Source organism: Asterias amurensis, chromosome 21 (genome assembly GCF_032118995.1).
Source record: "Asterias amurensis chromosome 21, ASM3211899v1".
Taxonomy (NCBI): Eukaryota; Metazoa; Echinodermata; class Asteroidea; order Forcipulatida; family Asteriidae; genus Asterias; species Asterias amurensis.
The window spans coordinates 10,750,480-10,769,405 of NC_092668.1; the positions used below are offsets into that span (position 1 = coordinate 10,750,480).

The following is an 18,926-nucleotide window of genomic DNA, read 5'->3' on the forward strand; positions in this document are numbered from 1 at the left end:
AACTTAAACTCTTTCATATCTGTATTTATTTGCATAAATCTGCATTTATTTTACCTGTTTGTTATATAAATGATATGCATACACGTGCCTTATCAGCTTGTCCTGAATTATTACCTAAAAAATCCAGTATAGGTAGCAACATTAACAACCCTCTCAATTGATTTTCAAAAAAGAACAATTGTTTTTACAAAGTTATCTACATGTAGCAACAATCATTGAGAAACTCGGAACCGGCAGCCAATAATCATGTAGTATTGAAGTTGGTTATGTCCAACACTTGAAACCATTGAAACCAACGGTGCTTTTTAGAACCACCCCAACTCATTAGAGATAGTCATGACATGGCGTTACCGCAAATCTTTCTATAAAATAAAGCTAGTTACCATTTCATTTTCTGTGGTGTAGGCATAATAATGGCATTGTATAGGTGATTAGTATGTTAAAATTTAGTCTGCACAGCTTCTTAGAGCTTCTTCTGTGAAGTATTTCCCTCTAAAGCCATGTTCCAGAAAATAAAAGCATCTGGCTCAATGGGTTTTGTACTGGCTCAATGGGTTTTGTAAAACCTATGGGGCAAAATGGCACCTCAGGCAAAGCCACGGGCACCACCACACTGCACAAAATTACGTCATTGATTTTCAATCTGAAAGCTCGCTTCGGTCGATTGTTTTGCTCAAAGTTCTGCTGCTGGGTGACACTGTGTAACTCAAATTCTTCCCCATACTTGTTTACAATTTTCAACATTTTCACAAGTGTAAAAAAAACAAAGCTAAGAAACCTCTAAGCATCGTCATACACTTCATCACTCTGCCTAGCACCAGCTCCTGGCTGGAAGATACCTAGAGGCCGCCCTCGATCATCCTGGGCCCAACAACTTGGATGGCCTGGCGAAATCGACCACTCGTGGCACGAGGCTGTAAGACGTGGACACAGTAGGCGCGACAGACCCTTGCTGTCTCTGCGGTTGATTGACTGATTGAAAAAAACACTGACACTTTTTCAATACCCCTCCCTCCCCCTAAAAGTGTACAAAAGAAAACTATATAAAGAACACACAGATATGTAATGCAAACACTTCTGCGTACAAGACTCAGCTTAACTGACTTTTAAACGGTTAAAAGCAGTGGACACTATTAGTAATTGGTAAGAAGTAATGGGGAGAGGTTGATAGCATAAAACATTGTGTGCAACGGCTCCCTCTGAAGTGACATAGTTTTCATGAAAGAAGTAATTTTCCACAAATTTGATTTCGAGACCTCAGATTTAGAATTTGAGGTCTTGTTTGACAAGGGTTTTTTTTTTCTTTCATTGTTATCTCGCAACTTAGACTGGTTTCACTGGTTTAATATTTTATGCATATGTTGAGATACACCAAGTGAGAAGACTGCTCTTAGACAACTACCAATAGTGTCCAATGTCTTTAAAGAAAGCGTCTTATCCAACAGTGCGAAAAGGGCCATACAGCTATGTTTTTGAAAGTTTAATATATTTTTTAAATCGGCAGCCATTAACCCCTCCCTCACAACCTCTGGCTTGTACGCTCTTAAAAATGTTGATAATGTTGACCTCTTATCTAAATTGGTTGAATATAACTTGGTTGAACCTTGCATATTTTTTTTCTTAAAAATTTTCTCATCTTCTCACAGGATTAACATCAGGCATGCAACTGTAACTTCATCTAAAAAAGAGGAAGTTACAAAATTCCAATTAGTTATATAGTATTTTTAAATTTCGAAAGGTGAACTGAGAATAAAAAAAGAGGAAATCAGCTGATCCGAGGAAAAGTTGCATGCCTGTAACATTAATCCAGTTCGAATTTCCCACATTTGTTTTTCTCACAGTCCCTGCACTATGATTTCCAGAAAAGGAAAAACAAATGAAAACATCATAAATATAACTTATAAAACATTACTAAAAGCATTAAAGGAACACGTTGCCTTGGATCGGTCGAGTTGGCCTTTGAAAAGCGTTTGTAACCATCTTTTGTTATAAAATGCATATGGTTAGAAAGACGTTGTAAAAGTAGAATACAATGATTCACACAAACATGCCTCGAAATTGCGCGGTTTTCCTTATACCTCGTCGACTAACACGGTCGGCCATTTATGGGAGTCAAATTTTTGACTCACATAAATGGCCGACTGTGTTAGTTCGCCAAGTAAAAGGAAAACCACGCAATTTCGGGGCAAATTTGTGTGGATCATTTTATTCTACTTTTAAAACATCTTTCCAATCATATGTATTTTATAACAAACGGTTACAAACACTTTTTATAGACCAACTCGACCGATCCAAGGCAACGTGTTCCTTTAATTATAAAGAATGTGCCAGCAATCAAGCTTTAAATTGTGTACATTTTGTTCATCAGTAAAAAATATAGAATTGAGAAGTTATTCTGGACCTTGTACTTTATATTTTCATGCCGTTTTCTGTTTATTAATGAGATCCGAAATTTGATTCCAACGAACCATTTTATAGCAAAAATCCTTGGTTTCCAGCCATTTGTATTTTTGATTTCCACGCAAATTTTCTTGCATAATATTATCCTAACTTTGACTGGCTGTATGTTGTTTTTGTGTAGCAGTTAAATCACAATAACAATTTGTTACACCTTGTAAGGGTTAATAAGGTGCTGTGGCACATTTAGCAGCCGCTGCCAGAAACACAGGAGCAATTAACCCCTTTTCTAAAAGGCAGTGGACACTATTGGTAATTACTCAAAATAATTATAAGCATAAAACCTCAATTAGTAACGAGTAATGGGGAGAGGTTGATAGTATAAAACATTGTGAGAAACGGCTTCCTCTGAAGTGTCGTTGTTTACGAGAAAGAAGTAATTTTCCACGAATTTGATTTTGAAACGTCAGGTTAAGAATTTAAGGTCTCGAAATCAAGCATCTGAAAGCACACAACTTCGTGTGACAAGGGTGTTTTTTTTCTTTCATTATTATCAAGCAAGTTCGATGACCGATTGAGCTCAAATTTTCACAGGTTTGTTATTTTATGCATATGTTGAGATACACCAAGTGAGAAGACTTGTCTTTGACAATTACCAATAGTGTCCCTATAATTTGACTTGTTTTTGACCTTGTAAAGGCGCTTTCAATTAAGAATTTCCTTGCACAACAAATAACATTTTTTTCTGAAATTTGACAGGCTGTACATATGTTGTTTTCTATCATTTAAATGTTTAAAATTGTAACACCTTGTAATGTTTTACATGTACATGGTGCTGCAAAGCATTCAGCAGCCACTGCCAAAAACACCGGGGCATCCGTGTCACTATAATTGGCCATATTTTTTACCACATTATGTGGGCACTTTCAACAGCGAATTTCCTTGCATAACAAATTACAGTTTTGTCTTATAATTGACTGGCTGTATTTTGTTTTCTTGTATCCCACCTTGTAAGTGTTTTACAAGGTGCTGTGGCGCATTCAGCAGCCACTGCCAGAAACAACGAGGCCAACCATAAGAAGCCTTTGATATTTCGTGTTCTTCTTTCTGCTCACCCTTGAGTAATTTCTTTTCGTCAATCAATCTCAACACACACTGAATTCTTCATTTCAGCTCTGAGCTTTTGATCTAAATACATTGCCTGTGTATCCTTGAACTTTGAACCTTTGATTCCTATCAAAGATGGCAACGGTCGTGACCTTTTCTAAATCTAGCCACAATGATACAATCAATCAAATGTATTGCATGTATGTCTTTGAACTTTGAACCTTTGATTCACCTCCAAGATGACGACGATCGTGACCCATTCTTAAACCCAGCCAAAATGATACAATCCTTTAAATGTGTTGCATGTATATCCTTGAACCTTGAACTTTGAACTTTGAACCTTTGTTCACCTCAAAGATGGCGACGATCGTGACCCATACTATAAAACCTCGCATCAGACCAGCGCAAACCCCTCGGTGTGCTCGATAGCGGTAAGGAGTTTGTCCCTCAGCTTGTCTTTGGTTTTGTAGATTGGAAGATCCAGGAGGTTGAAGCAGGTGTGTGCGACTGGGAGGAAGTCATCTCCGCTCCGGACTGGCTGGATGTAGGCGCGCAACGTCTTCATTCCCTGAATGGGGACTCGATCTGTACCAGTTAGGAATACTGTCAGGAAGATATGAATAAAGGTAGACTGTGACCATTAAGTGTTAATGAAGAATTTGAGTAGTTTAAGTGTTGATGATAATTTGCAACATCTTCATTCCATAAAGGCACTAGACACTTTTGGTAATTACTCCCCAAACAATTGTTAGCATAAAAACTGACTTGGTAATGAGCAATAGAGAGCTTGTTGACGATATGAAACGTGAGAAACGGCTCCCTCTGAAGTAACGTAGTTTTTTGAGAAAAGAGTTAATTTCTCATTAAAATTTTCAAAGACTTCAGGCATGAAGCTGTTTTAGGCATCTTAATGCAAACAAATTTGTACAACAAGTTGTTTTTTTCTTTCATTGTTCTCTTTCAACTTCGATGACCAATTTGGTCCAAATTTTCACAGATTTTATTTGACAATTACCAAAGGTGTCCAGTACCTTTAAATTCAAATGACATGTACATGTAGACAATTCAAAGTTTATTTCAACAACAAATAATACAAGCTGTTTGGGAACCTTTCTTTCCACTCACCAAGAAACTTCTTTTTCTGCTCCAGAACTAACTCTCGGAAGACTTCCCAGAATATCTTGATTGTTGGATGTTGCCGGTAGTATTCCCCCTTGTATTCAACACTCTGTAATGATTCAAAACCAATATCACAATAGATGGATTGCAATAGGCATCATTGGCAGCCATGTTTGATGAACTGTGCTCGTGTGGAGAGCTATCATTGGCTGAGAGTCATGCGCAACGCGTACACGCAGACACTTTTCCATTGTTTTACATCAAAGATGGCGGTCAATGATGCCTATTGCAACCATAGAGTTACATATAAGAAGTAGAGGGCGCACGAGTGATGCTTCGTGCACAAACGCCACGGGACCTCAAGATGACAAGCGCGTCATTCTGCACGCGCGTTGAATATGAAATACACGTTTGAGGGTTTTTTTATTGAACGCTCACGTGATGCTGTTTGTTCAACTTACAAAATGGCCGCAAAAACACACGCTGTGAGATGCCAGTTTTGTCAACTTAGAAAATGGCCGCCTGCGCGCATGCCGGAGCGCGTATATAGGCCAGTGCGCCATCTAGTTCTTATATATAACTCTATGATTGCAACCCATCTATAAACTCAAAGAATACTGCTATTACTATTCATAAGTAGGATTTGAAACTTTGCATGGTGGAAGTATAACTAGGAGAGGTTTCCGGTAACACCATGGATATAAAAGTAAACTGTGAACGTTGAGTTGAGTAGGATTTGAAACTTGACATGGTGGAAGTACAGGTATACCTAAGAGAGTATGCGGTAACACCAAGTTATGCACCATCCACCTGAAGACAATCAGAGCATACTGTTTGATAGGTTGAGTCGGTAACCACTGGCCTTTTCAGAACCAACTACCGGTACTCGAATGATATATTTGCAAGGTGTTTCTGCATGCATGTTTCTGTATGTATAGACCGTGTTGAATAACCCCTTTTGCTGTGAAAAATCGCCATCTTGTAGGGCAAACCGTATGCGCGTCCAAACGCGTACATCATCGAAGCACGCAGCACGCAATATTCCCGGTTTGATTTCTACGGTACATGCACGCACACGCGCACGCACACGCACAGACGCCATCTTGTAGGTCAGATATTTGAGCCGCGTGACGTCATATTCATTACGGTCTATACCTCTCTTAGTTACATTGTACGATTGACTTTTTCAGAGCAAATTATGAAAAAAAACGTAATTGGATCTTTTCATTCCAAGGAGAAAAAAAAAACGCTGTGCAGCCCAGCACGGATTTCCCCATATTAATTCAAAATATTGTTCACTGTGCATTAATCACACTCACAGACGAGAGTATCAAATGTCACAGAGAAAGAACACAGTCCAAATGCCACTCAACTTTACATTGCATGGCCTCTTAACATGAAGGTTTGGAAACCTGGCATCATGTCTGAAGCACACACTTTAGCAATAATGGCCCCATAATTAAACATGAATAATTTTGTTGATCCGCTTGCCCTCGGTGAACTTTGAAAAAATTGTTTTGTAGCCCACCACTAATAAAATAATATTAATAACCAGTTTTTATATAGCGCTTTTCACACCCGAATGGCTTCTCAAAGCGCTGCCAACATTATTACCCCTGCTCACTGGGCCATTTAATTCATTCCTCAAACCATCTCAGCTCCTTGAGGAGTATACAGCCTGTGCAACAAATAATGCGCTACTCGGCTAAATCAATCACAAGAACAATCTCTGCCCTCACAGGTACCCATTTACCCCTAGTGAGAAGCAATTATTGTTAAGTGTCTTGCTCAGGGACAAAAGTGTCACAACCGGGACTTGAACCCACACTCTGCTGAACAGAAACACCAGAGCTTGAGTCCGGTGCTCTTTACTGCTCTTGGTCTAGCTACAACTCTAGGCCCAATTTCATTGAGCTGCTGAGCACAAAAAACTTGCTTAGCATGAAATTTCTTCCTTGATAAAAACAGGATTTACCAACCAAATTTCCATTTGTTGCATATTGCTTGTTACTAGTATTCAGCTGTTGTTTGCTTATCCTGAAAATCACGTGGAAACTGTGCTAGTAATCCTGTTTTTTTATCAAGGCAACAATTTCATGCTCAGCAAATTTTTGCTCTATGAAATTGGGCCCTGGTCGTAAACCCACCTGCTCGAATTCATCCCAGTCGTAGTGTTCGTCACCGATCACCATGTCCATAAGCTCCTGGGGGTGGAACAGGTTGAAGACACGCCCTCCGCAGACGTGCAGAAAACCCTTGCTAAAAAATGAGTATTGTTTCTCCACTGAAGTGTTCAGGACAAAGTCAACATATCGATCGACGTACTCTTGCCTGTTTGTTTCAAGTACAAACAAAATCTAATGAAAAACCTTGGTGTGATCCCTCACCACATGGTAAAGGTACTTTACAGGTTAGCAAGAGAATTAATTAGGCAGACAGCTTGCGCAGTCACCATGGATTTGCATTGTGACGTCATTCATTTTTCGTGCAGTAAGCACCGCAAGGTTATGCAGTGTCTTAACTGGCGACTTTGGCAACAGCTACAGCTAGATCGCGCTGATCTAGCCGTAGCTGTTAAAATAATAACAATAATAATTTATTTTTAATATAGCGTCTTACATAAAAAATCTCAAAACGCTGTACAGTGTTTTACAAACATTAAGCTAAAAAGAGTAAGCAAAATACAGCAAAATTACATTGTACAATAAGAACGACAAAAACAAACAATGACAAACACCAAAACGAGACAATCAACAAAATTATAACACCATAGAAAAGGCAATGAAAAAAACAAATGTAAAAAGTCAGAGATACTGTCTTTTAAAAAGAAATGTTTTGAGGTGGGTTTTTAAAAATATCAAAGTTGGTGATAATCCTCAAATGAATGGGTAAATTATTCCAAAGGGTGGGAGCATAAATAGAAAAAGCCCGATCCCCATAAGATTTGCTAGGCCTTGGGCCAACTAAGGAAAAATTAAGTTTGACACCAACACAACTTCTAGTATGAATATGAGAAACGTAAATTGAAATGAATTCTGACAGATAGCGAGGGGCCGATTTACCATGATGAATAAGTTTTAAAATAACACAGACAATTTTATACTCAACACGAACTTTGACTGGAAGCCAGTGTAAATCAAAAAGAACTGATGTCATATCTGAATGGCGATTAAACCGTTTCCTAATAACAAGACGGGCTGCAGCATTTTGAATATGTTGTAATTTCTGAAATTGATAATTGTATAAACCAAAGTATAAGCTGTTGCCAAAGTCGCTGTTTCTAACACAGCCTCAGCATGCCTCTTCAGGTGCTTACAATTAGCAGCACTATGAATCAAAATCATACAGTCGGCATAAAATATCTATGAAAGCATCTCTATGAAATTGGACCCAGTTGGTAGCCTGTTAATTCAGAGGTCTTAGGTTCACGTCATGCTCAAGTCAAATTCTCTTAATTCTACTCACTTGTTTTCCAAAGTGACATCCACTTCAGCCCCGCCCGGTTTGAGCTCAGTTGTCTCCACCTCCCCAAAGTTCTCCGTCGCAATCTGAAAGGTCAAGCCAAGGTCAAGAACATCCTCTGCCTCCTCCATATCAAGAAGCTTCTGGAGATTGCCGGCTACGAGGGAGTCAAGCTGCTTCAAGTCTTCAAGGGTGTTGGCTGGCCTAAGATAAACACAACAAGAAGATGACTAAGAACCCATTTTAAGAGAAGGGGTTCGCCCCAGTGTTCCTGACTGTGGCTGCTGTATGCGCTGTGTAGCACCTACATAATTGGGTCTCAAAATTCATCACTGCAATAACCTATCTTTCTGAAAGTTTGTATACACTCAGCGCTTGTTGGTAGATACAGATTATAAGAGGTATCCTGCTAATTTTTTAGCAATATTTTATGCTTTGAGCAGCTCTATAAAATTTGGCCCTGGGCTCACTTCCATAAAGCCTGTCAACACTAAACACCTTGCTTAGAAGAAATTTGGTGCATTTGCTAAGCAGTATTTTATGCTTAACAGCTTTATGACATTGGGCCCAGTTGTAGCAGGAAATTCTGTCCCACTGGATATTCTCTCCCCCATATGGAGAACTGTGTACAAACTTCTTCTGATAGCACCAGCTTCTGAATCAACCTTCTTCAGCTAATGTTAGTTTCCCATTAAGGGGGAACTTAGAATCTCCGAGGAAAGATTTTCCTAGGACACTGGTTCAAGAACCTGCAATCTTTTTAGGAGGGTTGATCCCAGAATTTGGTGAATCAGATCCGGCAAAAAGGATGCCTCAAACATTGACTCCAGAAACTGGGCCCGGCACCACTGTATCCATACCTATGGGTAAGTATTGAAGATGATAGACAAAGACTCACCTTTTGAGTAGTTTCTTGTACAGCGCCAGTGGAAATGGCAGCGATATAATAGTGAGGTTATAGATGGCTAAACCAACGATGACTCCAACCAGGCAAAACATCTCTCCATCTTCAAAGCTCTACCAAACAAAAGGTAGAATAGATTTGTAGTATTGAGTCTACTATTGTGCCCTGTGGGATTACCATCGAGCCCTCCACACAAAAAATACTGGACCACAATAGACCTTATGCATTGACATCATCCAGCAGCCATCTTAGTGGAAAAACAGTGACGAAACAATCGAAACGCACAGATTTGGCGCACAGGATTGGCCAATGAACAACCTCCTTTTGACCTCTAGGTGAGGGCGCCCTACTGAAGTGACGTCATGTGCATAAGGTCAATTCATATAATTGTTTAGTGGCAGTTTGCTGCACACAAAGTCTTGCTTTACATTGGTGTGACCAGTTTCCTGCTCATTGATTGAATATTACATAGATCTTAAAGGAACACGTTGCCTTGGACCGGTCGAGTTGGTCTCTGAATAGCGTTTGTAACCTTTTGTTATAAAATGCATATGGTTAGAAAGATGTTGTAAAAGTAGAATACAATGATCCACACAAACATGCCTCGAAATTGCACGTTTTTCTTTTTACCTCGTCAGCTGTTTAAGGGAGTCATATTTTTTACTCCCATAAATGGCTGACCAGCTTAGTTCGCACAGTAAAAGGAAAACTACGCAATTGCAAGGCAAAGTTGTGTGGATCATTGTGTTCTACTTTTAAAACATCTTTCCAACCAATTTTTTTTTTTTTTTCTTTTAACGGTTCGGACGCTGTTTTTAGACCAACTCATCCGATCCAAGGCAACGTGTTTCTTTAAGGAAATCCCAGTGCATAAATGCTTTTCCTAAGAACATGGAGTGCTTTTTGCTGCATAATCACATTACCAGTCATTATTTACTGCCTTGCAAGTCAACACACCATATGAATACTGTTAGAAGTAGTATTAATGTACGAACAATGAATGTTTATGATTGCAGTTTTAAGAATTTTTTCAGGAGTTGAAAGCTGAAATGTTATTAAGGACATTTTATTTCACTGTATGATTTCAACTCAAACACAACTTAAAGCCATTATACATTTTCGGGACAGAAAAAAAATAAAGTTCAAAGATTTACAAATAACTTACATGGTTTACAGAAGGTAGTGGTGAAATACTTCTCTTGAAATATTATTCCATGAAATGCTTTACTTTTTGAGAAAATAGTAAAACAATATCAATTCTCGTTAACGAGAATTACGGATTTATTTTAAACACGTGTCATGACACTGCGAAACGCGCAGATGCAAGGGTGGGTTTCCCGTTATTTTCTCCCGACTCCGATGACCGATTTAGCCCAAATTTTCACAGGTCTGTTATTTGATATAGAAGTTGGGATACACAAAGTGTGGGCCTTGGACAATACTGTTTACCGTAAGGGTCCAATGGCTTTAATAAAGCCGTTATACACTTTCGGTACAGAAAAAAAAAAAAATCACAGATTTACAAATAACTTACAGGGTTTACAGAAGGTAATGGTGAAAGACTTCCCTTGAAATATTATTCCATGAAATGCTTTACTTTTTGAGAAAGCATGAAAACAATATCAATTCTCGATAGCGAGAATTACAATTTTTTTTGAACACGTGTCATGACACGAGGAAACGTGCAGAAACAAGAGTGGGTTTTCCCATTATTTTCTCCCGACTCCGATGACCGATTGAGCCTAAATTTTCACAGGTTTGTTATTTTATGTAGAAGTTGTGAAACACGAAGTTTGGGCCTTGGACAATACTGTTTACATGGTTTACGGAAAGTGTTCAATGGCTTTAATGTTAATATGAAGTTCTGATAGCACATGAAGTTCTGATAGCACTTATCATAACTGAGTATTAGGATAATGTATTTAAAGGAACACGCTGCCTTGGATCGGTCGAGTTGGTCTTTGAAAAGCGTTTGTTATAATATGCATATGGTTAGAAAGATGCTGTAAAAGTGACTCCCATAAATGGCCGACCGTGTTAGTTCGCAAAGTAAAAGGACAACCACGCAATTTCGAGGCAAACTTGTGTGGATTATTGTATTCTACTTTTAAATTATCTTTCTACCCATATGCATTTCATAACAAACGGTTACAAACGCTTTTTTATAGTCCAACTCGTCCGATCCAAGGCAACGTGTTCCTTTAAAGGTGTGCAGATCTACACTTGAATCATTGGTTTTGTTACCAGACATTTATAGTAAGAATAATAAATAATAGTGATGTATGCAGAATAATTTGAATACCTTATTGTTGAACCATATGGTCTGCAACCCCTCATAGTGGCGGAACATTCCAAACTTAGGTGATAGTATCTCACGAAGTATCAGCATAAAGAACTCCTAAAAGGACGACAGACAGGATTGGTAAAAACATCATTAACACATTCTACAAATTAACCCTGGGACTCTTTACCACATCATAAAAGTAAGTTACCTTCAGTCATCCAGAGTTTAAAAAAAAATTAAGCACACCAAGAATTCTATGATGGGTTTGCATAAAAAATTGCGCAGTCCGCTAGCCGTCAATTTCACAAAACTGTACGCAACTGCGTTAGTCCACTCGCGCTACAATTATTGCAAAGGTTATACACCACTAACCCAAGAAATCTCGCATGAGTGGACTTAAGCCCGGTTCATACTTCCTGCGAATGCGAATGCGATACGAATGTTGACGTCACAAATTCGCAACGAACAATTCACAGCAGTTCAACTTTGCTCAACTCACTTGCAGTGGCAACATCTCTTTTCTAAAAACAATCTAAACAAGAAACAGCACCTTTCTTCAAATTCAGTGGTCTTTTTAGAGGAAACAGTGAGAGGAAACAGTGAACCTGTTTTCTAGTTTCTCAGAACTGTTCATCATCATCATTTAGTGGTCGCAACCGAGATCCCTGGTGCTATTTCGTTGTGCTTTCATCTTGTCGAATTGCTGAGGGCGCAGCTCCTTCAGCTTATTCATATTGTGCTTATTTTGGTTGCAATTACTTAAATAAGCTATGGTGATTTTAACCACTGAGTACATGTGAAATGTATACATGCCAAATTGCTTACAGACTTGGTCGTTAAGGAAAAGCAACAGGCATGATATTTGGCCCTTGGAAAAAACAGGACAAGGGTTGCCATGAACATAATATTGTGTAAGCGTTTATAAGACTTTTTGAATCCTGAATCGAACTGTCAAGAGTTTAAGGCAATTTACTTTGCTGGAGCTAAGTTACTGCCATGAATTTGCAAATTAGTTGTAATTTGTTTTCTGGATTTCTCACCCAAAAAAGTACCCAGGTGGTGCGTAAAAAAATTCATTAAGGATATATGAGCCCTTTCCGAACCTTTTTGAGTCCTCCAGCATCCACGGCCTCCTCTCCAAGGAACGTCACCATCAATGGTTTCTTGATGTCCATACTGCCCTGCCGTGACAGCTCAGTCAACGCACTCTGCACGATGTTCTTCCGATCGATTTTCAGTACGAGGTACGGATTGATGGGATCGAAAAAATACTCAACGCTGAAGTTCCTCCGCTGGACGTCTTCAATGGCACTCTGAATGACAAAGAAATATTTCAAAAACAAGTGAATGGGTAGCCTGAACATCTAAAGTCACACTTCGCGGCTCATGAATAACGCCAGAGACCAGCATCGAAAACCGGCGTGTAGATTCACCTTTGACCTCACACAGAGATAGGCACAATATTTCTACAACAACATTCCCTTACAAGTACCGTATCCACCATGCATGTACTGTATACATTATACCAAACTCGTGGACACACAGTACGTGCGGACGACAGAAAGTAAGCTTTCCATACCTGTGTTTTGATTGGCCAACCGAGGTGACCTCGGACCAATCAAATCAAACCCAGCTACGGTAGCTTTTAGTCACTGCATTTAACCAAAATGGTATCATTGTATCCAATATAATCACTGGATCTGAGAAGCTGGGACTTGTCTAAATTATCCTTGTGGATAAAAACAGGGGCCCAGTCTATTGAAAAGGTAGCAATGAGGACACTAGGTGTATCAATTGTCAAGAAAGAAATGCGCATGCCCAGAGCTACATAAACAATAGAAAATTTACCTTGTAATGTAAGTGCTATTTTATGATACCTCTGCACTGACCATAGCGCTATACATATTGACTAGAGCGCTAACTTGCTCTGCGATTTGAAGCCACCCTAGGCGCAGACATGTTTGATGTGTTGCGTGAATTCGGAACGATTTCAATTTTAAGAGAACACACATTGCAGCGATTTTTTTAATATTCGGCATGTGCGCTTAACGTACGCGACTGCCCAATCGTGTACGTCCGCGCTACGATTGACGTACGAAAAAAAATATATACATGCCTTTTAAACATGACGCACATGACGCTTACAGTTTGTAACGCTGATCAGCGTTCACATTTGCTGCATTTTTTGCTTCGATGACACTTAAAAAAAGACCAATCGCACTATCATGCAAATAGCAGTACAATTGGCGTACAAAATTTCAAGCTTTTGTATTGGTTTGTACATAAACATGGATGCGCCCACACGGCTTCAAAACCTTAGTGCGTGTATAATGGGGTGTTAGCGCTCTAGTCAATATATATAGCTCTATGGCACTGACACAACAAAGATGATAGAAAACATTAATAACAGTGGCTTCATACATGTATATAGCGCTCATATCCATTGCTCAATGCTTTAACGTTCAGTATTTTCCTGCAAGGTATGTGGGACTTTGTTTTAATTATGAGACCTACTCCATTTACATAGGACCGTGTAATGGTTTTTACAAGGTGCTGTGGTGCAATATGCAGCCAATCAGACCAGGGACTCTAGGGTGAACCCCTTGACTTTTTCGATAAGTGCACTGGGTTCTTTCACATGCGTTACACAACACACGGGACCAACAGCTTTTTGACCCATCCGAAGGAGGAAGCATCAGTGTTAAGTGTCTTGCTTAAGTAAACAGGTGTAGTGACCAGGAAACGAACCCAGACTCTGATTATAAGAAACAACGTAGCTTGAGTTTGGTGCTCTTATCCGCTGGGCCATTACACGCCACATGAGAAGATGTTATAAATCTCACCTGCATTTGTAGTATAGCATCCTCCTTCAGTAGCTGTGTCTTTGCATTTGCATCCAGGACAAATGGATAGTCACAGAAGTTGACATCTCGGCACTGTATAAAAATAAAAAATTAGACAGCTTCCCAAATGTACTATTCTTCAAGGTAGGCCACTTTCCCAAGCATGACTTGCTCGCTCATATCCCCTGGAATTGGTTCACTAAAATGTGCTAGAATCTGGCACATTTTAATAAGGCCATTGGCCAATCCTATCTATGCGTATGGTTTAGTTTGGTAATTCGCAAGAGGTAAAAAACTATCTGGTCCATCTCATTCTCATTCTCATGATGTCTATAACGGTGCAGTTTCAGGCGACCATGTTAAAACATGATTCATTTCACATGAGCGTTCTAAGCGTCCCACAGTGCCACACATACGCTTGAAAAAATCAAGCGTGCACGCAAAGTAGTAAACCTTGTGGGCCAATCAGCGTCGTTTCTCCGTCCATTCCTCCAAGGGGTTAGTGACGAGAGGTATCGCACTGCCCATGGTAGCTTTTGAGCAGAGGGACCGTGCACTGAATGGATTGCTTGATTGTTTGTTTTATTCTTTGACCCGAGTCGCTACCTGCATCCCGCTGGGTCTTTGCAGCCATTCTAAGAAGTGCTCTCTGATTCCAACGTTCTCCGTTAACTCATTGATGTAGAAAAGGTAATATGGAAGTATTTCATTATTTTGGCTGTTCATCTGCAACAAAAGAAAAGAAAAACATCAAAATAAAACTGGGAGTCAAATACGGAGTCAAACATGGAGTCAAATGTGGTTCTATAAAATGGCGGACCGTGTTAGTTCATGAGGTATAAGATAAACTACATAATTTTGAGACATATTTGCATGAACCATTATATTCTACCTTTAAAGCGTTTTTTTCATCCACATTTATTTCATAACAAAAGGCTTCAAACACATTTAAGTATTCCAAAAATGCCAAATTTCATGGCACTGCTTACCAAAAGCAAAGAATCGGCACATACGGAAGCAGGAAATTCTGTGCTTTCGTGTAGTTTTCAGTAAAGTTTTCCTTGTGCACTTGTGTACTCCACGTTACACAGCACTCTTCACTTTCACAGCTACATGTAGCACAGAGAATAATGTGATCGATAGCGAAGAATTCAGGGCTTAGCAGAGCCATGAAATAAGGCAAAGGACCCAATTTCATAGAGCTGCTTAAGCAGAAAAAGCAGCACACCAAATATAAGGTTACCAGCCAAACTGCCATGTCACAATTACAATTTGTGACTGGTATCCAGCTCATTTCTGCTAAGCAGAACATTCTTAAGCAACTGTCTGCTTATTAAGCAGCTCAGTGAAATTGGGCCCAGATCATTTGGTGAAAATTTAGAACGGTTTACCTTGCAGAGTTTGCTCAGGACTTCTAGGCAGGTCTTGATGTTCCGTCTGAGGGTAGGGCGATCTGCTACCTTGGGCGTCATACTGAGTTGCCCCATCATACACAACTTGTAGGTTGTCAGGATTCGATTCAGATGACGCGGCTGTAACGTCGACCACCATTGCGCTACATAACAAAGAGGTAATAACAAATAATTATTATAACACCCCTGACAAATACTCTGCCTTTCAATTGGTTTAGAGCGCGTCACATGATATGTCTTAGTTTTACTAGACCGCAGCCGTGTGATAGTGCATCGTTTGCCGTGTGATAGTCCGACGAATATCACAGGGTGTGCAGTACCCAGACGTCTTTTTACCCACCTCAAACCCAATTAGTTGTGCATCTGTGTATCTGAAACGCACTTACGAATGTTACATGTACAAAGATGATAAATAATCTGTTAAGGTGTTATAAAACAAACATTGACTGCTTTTACTCATGGTTAACTACGACTCCCTTGGTGATCCCCGAACCGTTCCACTTTCCCTCAGCACACCTCGGGAGTCGAAGTTTTAACCATAACACTCGAAGCAGTCAATATTTGTATATAACAAGCAATATTTACAAGGGCTTTCTCACATTGTTTTATACTATCAAAAACTCTACATTGCTTGTTACCAAGTAAGTTCTTATGCTAACATTTATTTTGAGTAATTACCAATAGTGTCCATAGAGGAAAGACAGATTGGTACTTAATTGTTGTTGCTGAACAGGGTTATTTACTTGTAAGTAGATTCGATTCCAATAATTTCTGATTACAAAAGTTCATACAGGAACTAATGCTGGTGATTCTGTTCAGCAGAGTGTGGGTTCGAATCCTGGTCGTGACACTTGTGTCCCTGAGCAAGACACTTCACTATAATTGCTTCTCTCCACCAAGAGGTAAATGGGTACCTATGAGGGCAGAGTTGGTTCTTGTGATTGATTAGCTTTGGATTGCGCTACATATTTGGGGGCACAGGCTGCTCCCAAGGGAGCTGAGAAGGTTTAAGGAATTATTTAAGGCCCAGTGACCAGGGGTAATAATGTTGAAGCGCCATGAACGTCACACAGGACCTGAGCACTATATAAGAAGCCACTATTATTATTACAATTAAGTCAGACCTACATTTGGGCTCTGTCTCACACTCACACGCACAGCAACCATTTTCTCACGCATTGGGGCCAGACCAGGAAAAAAAAAATAATTAACGACAATGCATTGCCAAATCATGCTCGTGTGTACAAAAAACGCAATCTACAAAGTTTGCACAATCTTCAAATTGCCTGCAGTTTATAAGAGCTTTGTGGTGAGCTTTGAAAAATCTCACGCATAGCTGGCCTCTGGACTTGGCATCTCTGTTATGTAGTACTTAGAACAGTAAAGTTGAGAGTCAAATCTTACATATAACATTAGCACCAGCAGTTTTAAGGCTACACAGAGCCTCAGCAAACTGGACAACCAGCGTTCCATAGCGCTCCGGTGAAGGATCCGTAAAGACTGGCGACTCTATCAACAGAAGGTATAACCGTAATGCCTCCACGTCTGGAGGTGACGAAGGAAGATTCGGAATCAAAAGAACCCCAAGTATTTCTGCAATCTGTGTGAAATCAAGCAGAAAAGAAAAAAAACGAGGTTTAAATGTCATAGTCAAGAGGTTAAGATCACCATACTCAAGCACTCTGAAGTGCCATAGTTTTCGAGAAAGAAGTAATTTTCCACGAACTTGATTTCGAGACCTCAAGTTTAGAATTTGATTTCTTGAAATCAAGCATCAGAAAGCACACAACTTAGTGTGACAAGGGTGTTTTTTTCTTTCATTGTTATCTCGCAAATTCGACGACCAATTGAGCTCAAATTTTTACAGGTTTATTATTTTATGCATAGGTTGAGATACATCAAGTGAGAAGACTGGTCTTTGACACTTACCAATAGTGTCCACTGTCTTTAAAGAAATGTTACAGATATGTTTTTAAGAAACAAAAATCGTGAAGATCACAGATTTACATTAAACTTACAGGTCTACTGATGATGACAGTTGAACACATCCCTTGAAATATTTCTCTCTGAAATGTCATATTTGATGAGAAATAAATCATCTAACTTCGCGTTTGAAGTTTATCGCTCAGTGAGCGTTTTATCCATTTTTATTTTGGTATCGATGTAATGCAAAATTTGTAATCGGTTTTTCACTATTCTCTCGTGACCCAGATGGCTGATCGATCTAAAACTTCTACAGGCTTGTTAGTTGGTGTATATGGTGGATTACATAAAGTGCTTATACTGCCAGCAACTGTTTTGTTAGCAAAAACCAATTCTGTAATGTTCCTTTTATTGAATGTTTATGTGAAAAGGAAATTAATTTGTTTAGAGTAATATGATCAAGGACTAACTGGTACATGTAGTCATCAAATAAAAATAAAAAATAAAATTGGGCACCAAAGCCTGCTGTACATCAATTACAATAATGCTGCCTTGAATTAATGCTGGGATGGTGAGGACAAATTAGTCTTGTAAAGGGGGCTGTTGTCATGATCATAGCAGGCATGTTGCTGTAATGGGCAGTTACTCTGCCTGGCTGCAAATACAGTCATCATTTCTGTATTGTAATGTAACATAGCTTTTCTCTCCACTTATTTATTTTCTGTTGTCGTCTTCAGTTAGCCTGGTTTAACACTTTGTGTTTTTGTCGTCAGCATTTTGTATTGTCTTTGTGTAATTGTCTTGCCCTTGTTTCTTCTTCGATGTTTATTTGTTTGTTTGTTTGTTTGTTTGTTTGTTTGTTTGTTTGTTTGTTTGTTTTCTTGTCTGTATAAAGGCTGTTGTCTATAAGCCACGGCTTAACTAACAGCCTCATGCTCTCGCTCCTGTATTGTACATAGTTAATTCCTAGTTATTAATTTATTATTTGCTTTTAGTTTATATTGTTTTTCTGTATAATTTAATACACTTTAGATTTGTTAAATTTCTATGTACTGTCTAATTCTCAGAATTGTTTTGTTTTCTCAACAAGAGTATGAAATAAACGTGTATTGAATTGAATTGAATTGAATGTGACGGCCCAGTGCATCCACGTGCATGCCCGTGGAGTTTAAAAACACGCGTCATGCTCGTGACCCGCATGATCACCCAACCACAAAAGCTTCCAGCCATTGTCATCATCATCACTTAGCGGTCAAACCAAGATTCCATGCACAACGTCACGCCAGAGGTGTTTATCCCTTATTGTTTATCCAGCCATTGTACATACATCACATTGCAAGTTGAATACCTGTTTCTAACACAGCTGACAGATTGCCTTTAGAACTCTCGCTTTGAACAGAAATTTTGATACTAGCACCCTACTTTCCCCTTTGGAAATCATCACCGAGTCGCAAGTCTTGTAAGTAATTATTTAC

General features: G+C 39.2%; 1 protein-coding gene across 1 annotated transcript in view; it reads right to left on the minus strand.

The window, feature by feature from the left end:
• Positions 1 to 2,252: 2,252 nt before the first annotated feature.
• LOC139952963 (probable E3 ubiquitin-protein ligase HERC4) overlaps positions 2,253 to 18,926 on the minus strand; it is a 45,107-nt gene continuing 28,433 nt past the window's right edge. Inside the window, exons 11-21 of the mRNA XM_071952307.1 lie at positions 16,933 to 17,128; positions 15,508 to 15,671; positions 14,723 to 14,842; positions 14,117 to 14,209; positions 12,377 to 12,586; positions 11,292 to 11,387; positions 8,984 to 9,102; positions 8,089 to 8,289; positions 6,771 to 6,954; positions 4,630 to 4,732; positions 2,253 to 4,107 (exon numbers count right to left, since the gene is read on the minus strand). Coding sequence (XP_071808408.1) covers positions 3,899 to 4,107; positions 4,630 to 4,732; positions 6,771 to 6,954; positions 8,089 to 8,289; positions 8,984 to 9,102; positions 11,292 to 11,387; positions 12,377 to 12,586; positions 14,117 to 14,209; positions 14,723 to 14,842; positions 15,508 to 15,671; positions 16,933 to 17,128 — 1,695 coding nt within the window. The 3' untranslated portion in view covers positions 2,253 to 3,898. The remainder of the gene's footprint in view (positions 4,108 to 4,629; positions 4,733 to 6,770; positions 6,955 to 8,088; positions 8,290 to 8,983; positions 9,103 to 11,291; positions 11,388 to 12,376; positions 12,587 to 14,116; positions 14,210 to 14,722; positions 14,843 to 15,507; positions 15,672 to 16,932; positions 17,129 to 18,926) is intronic.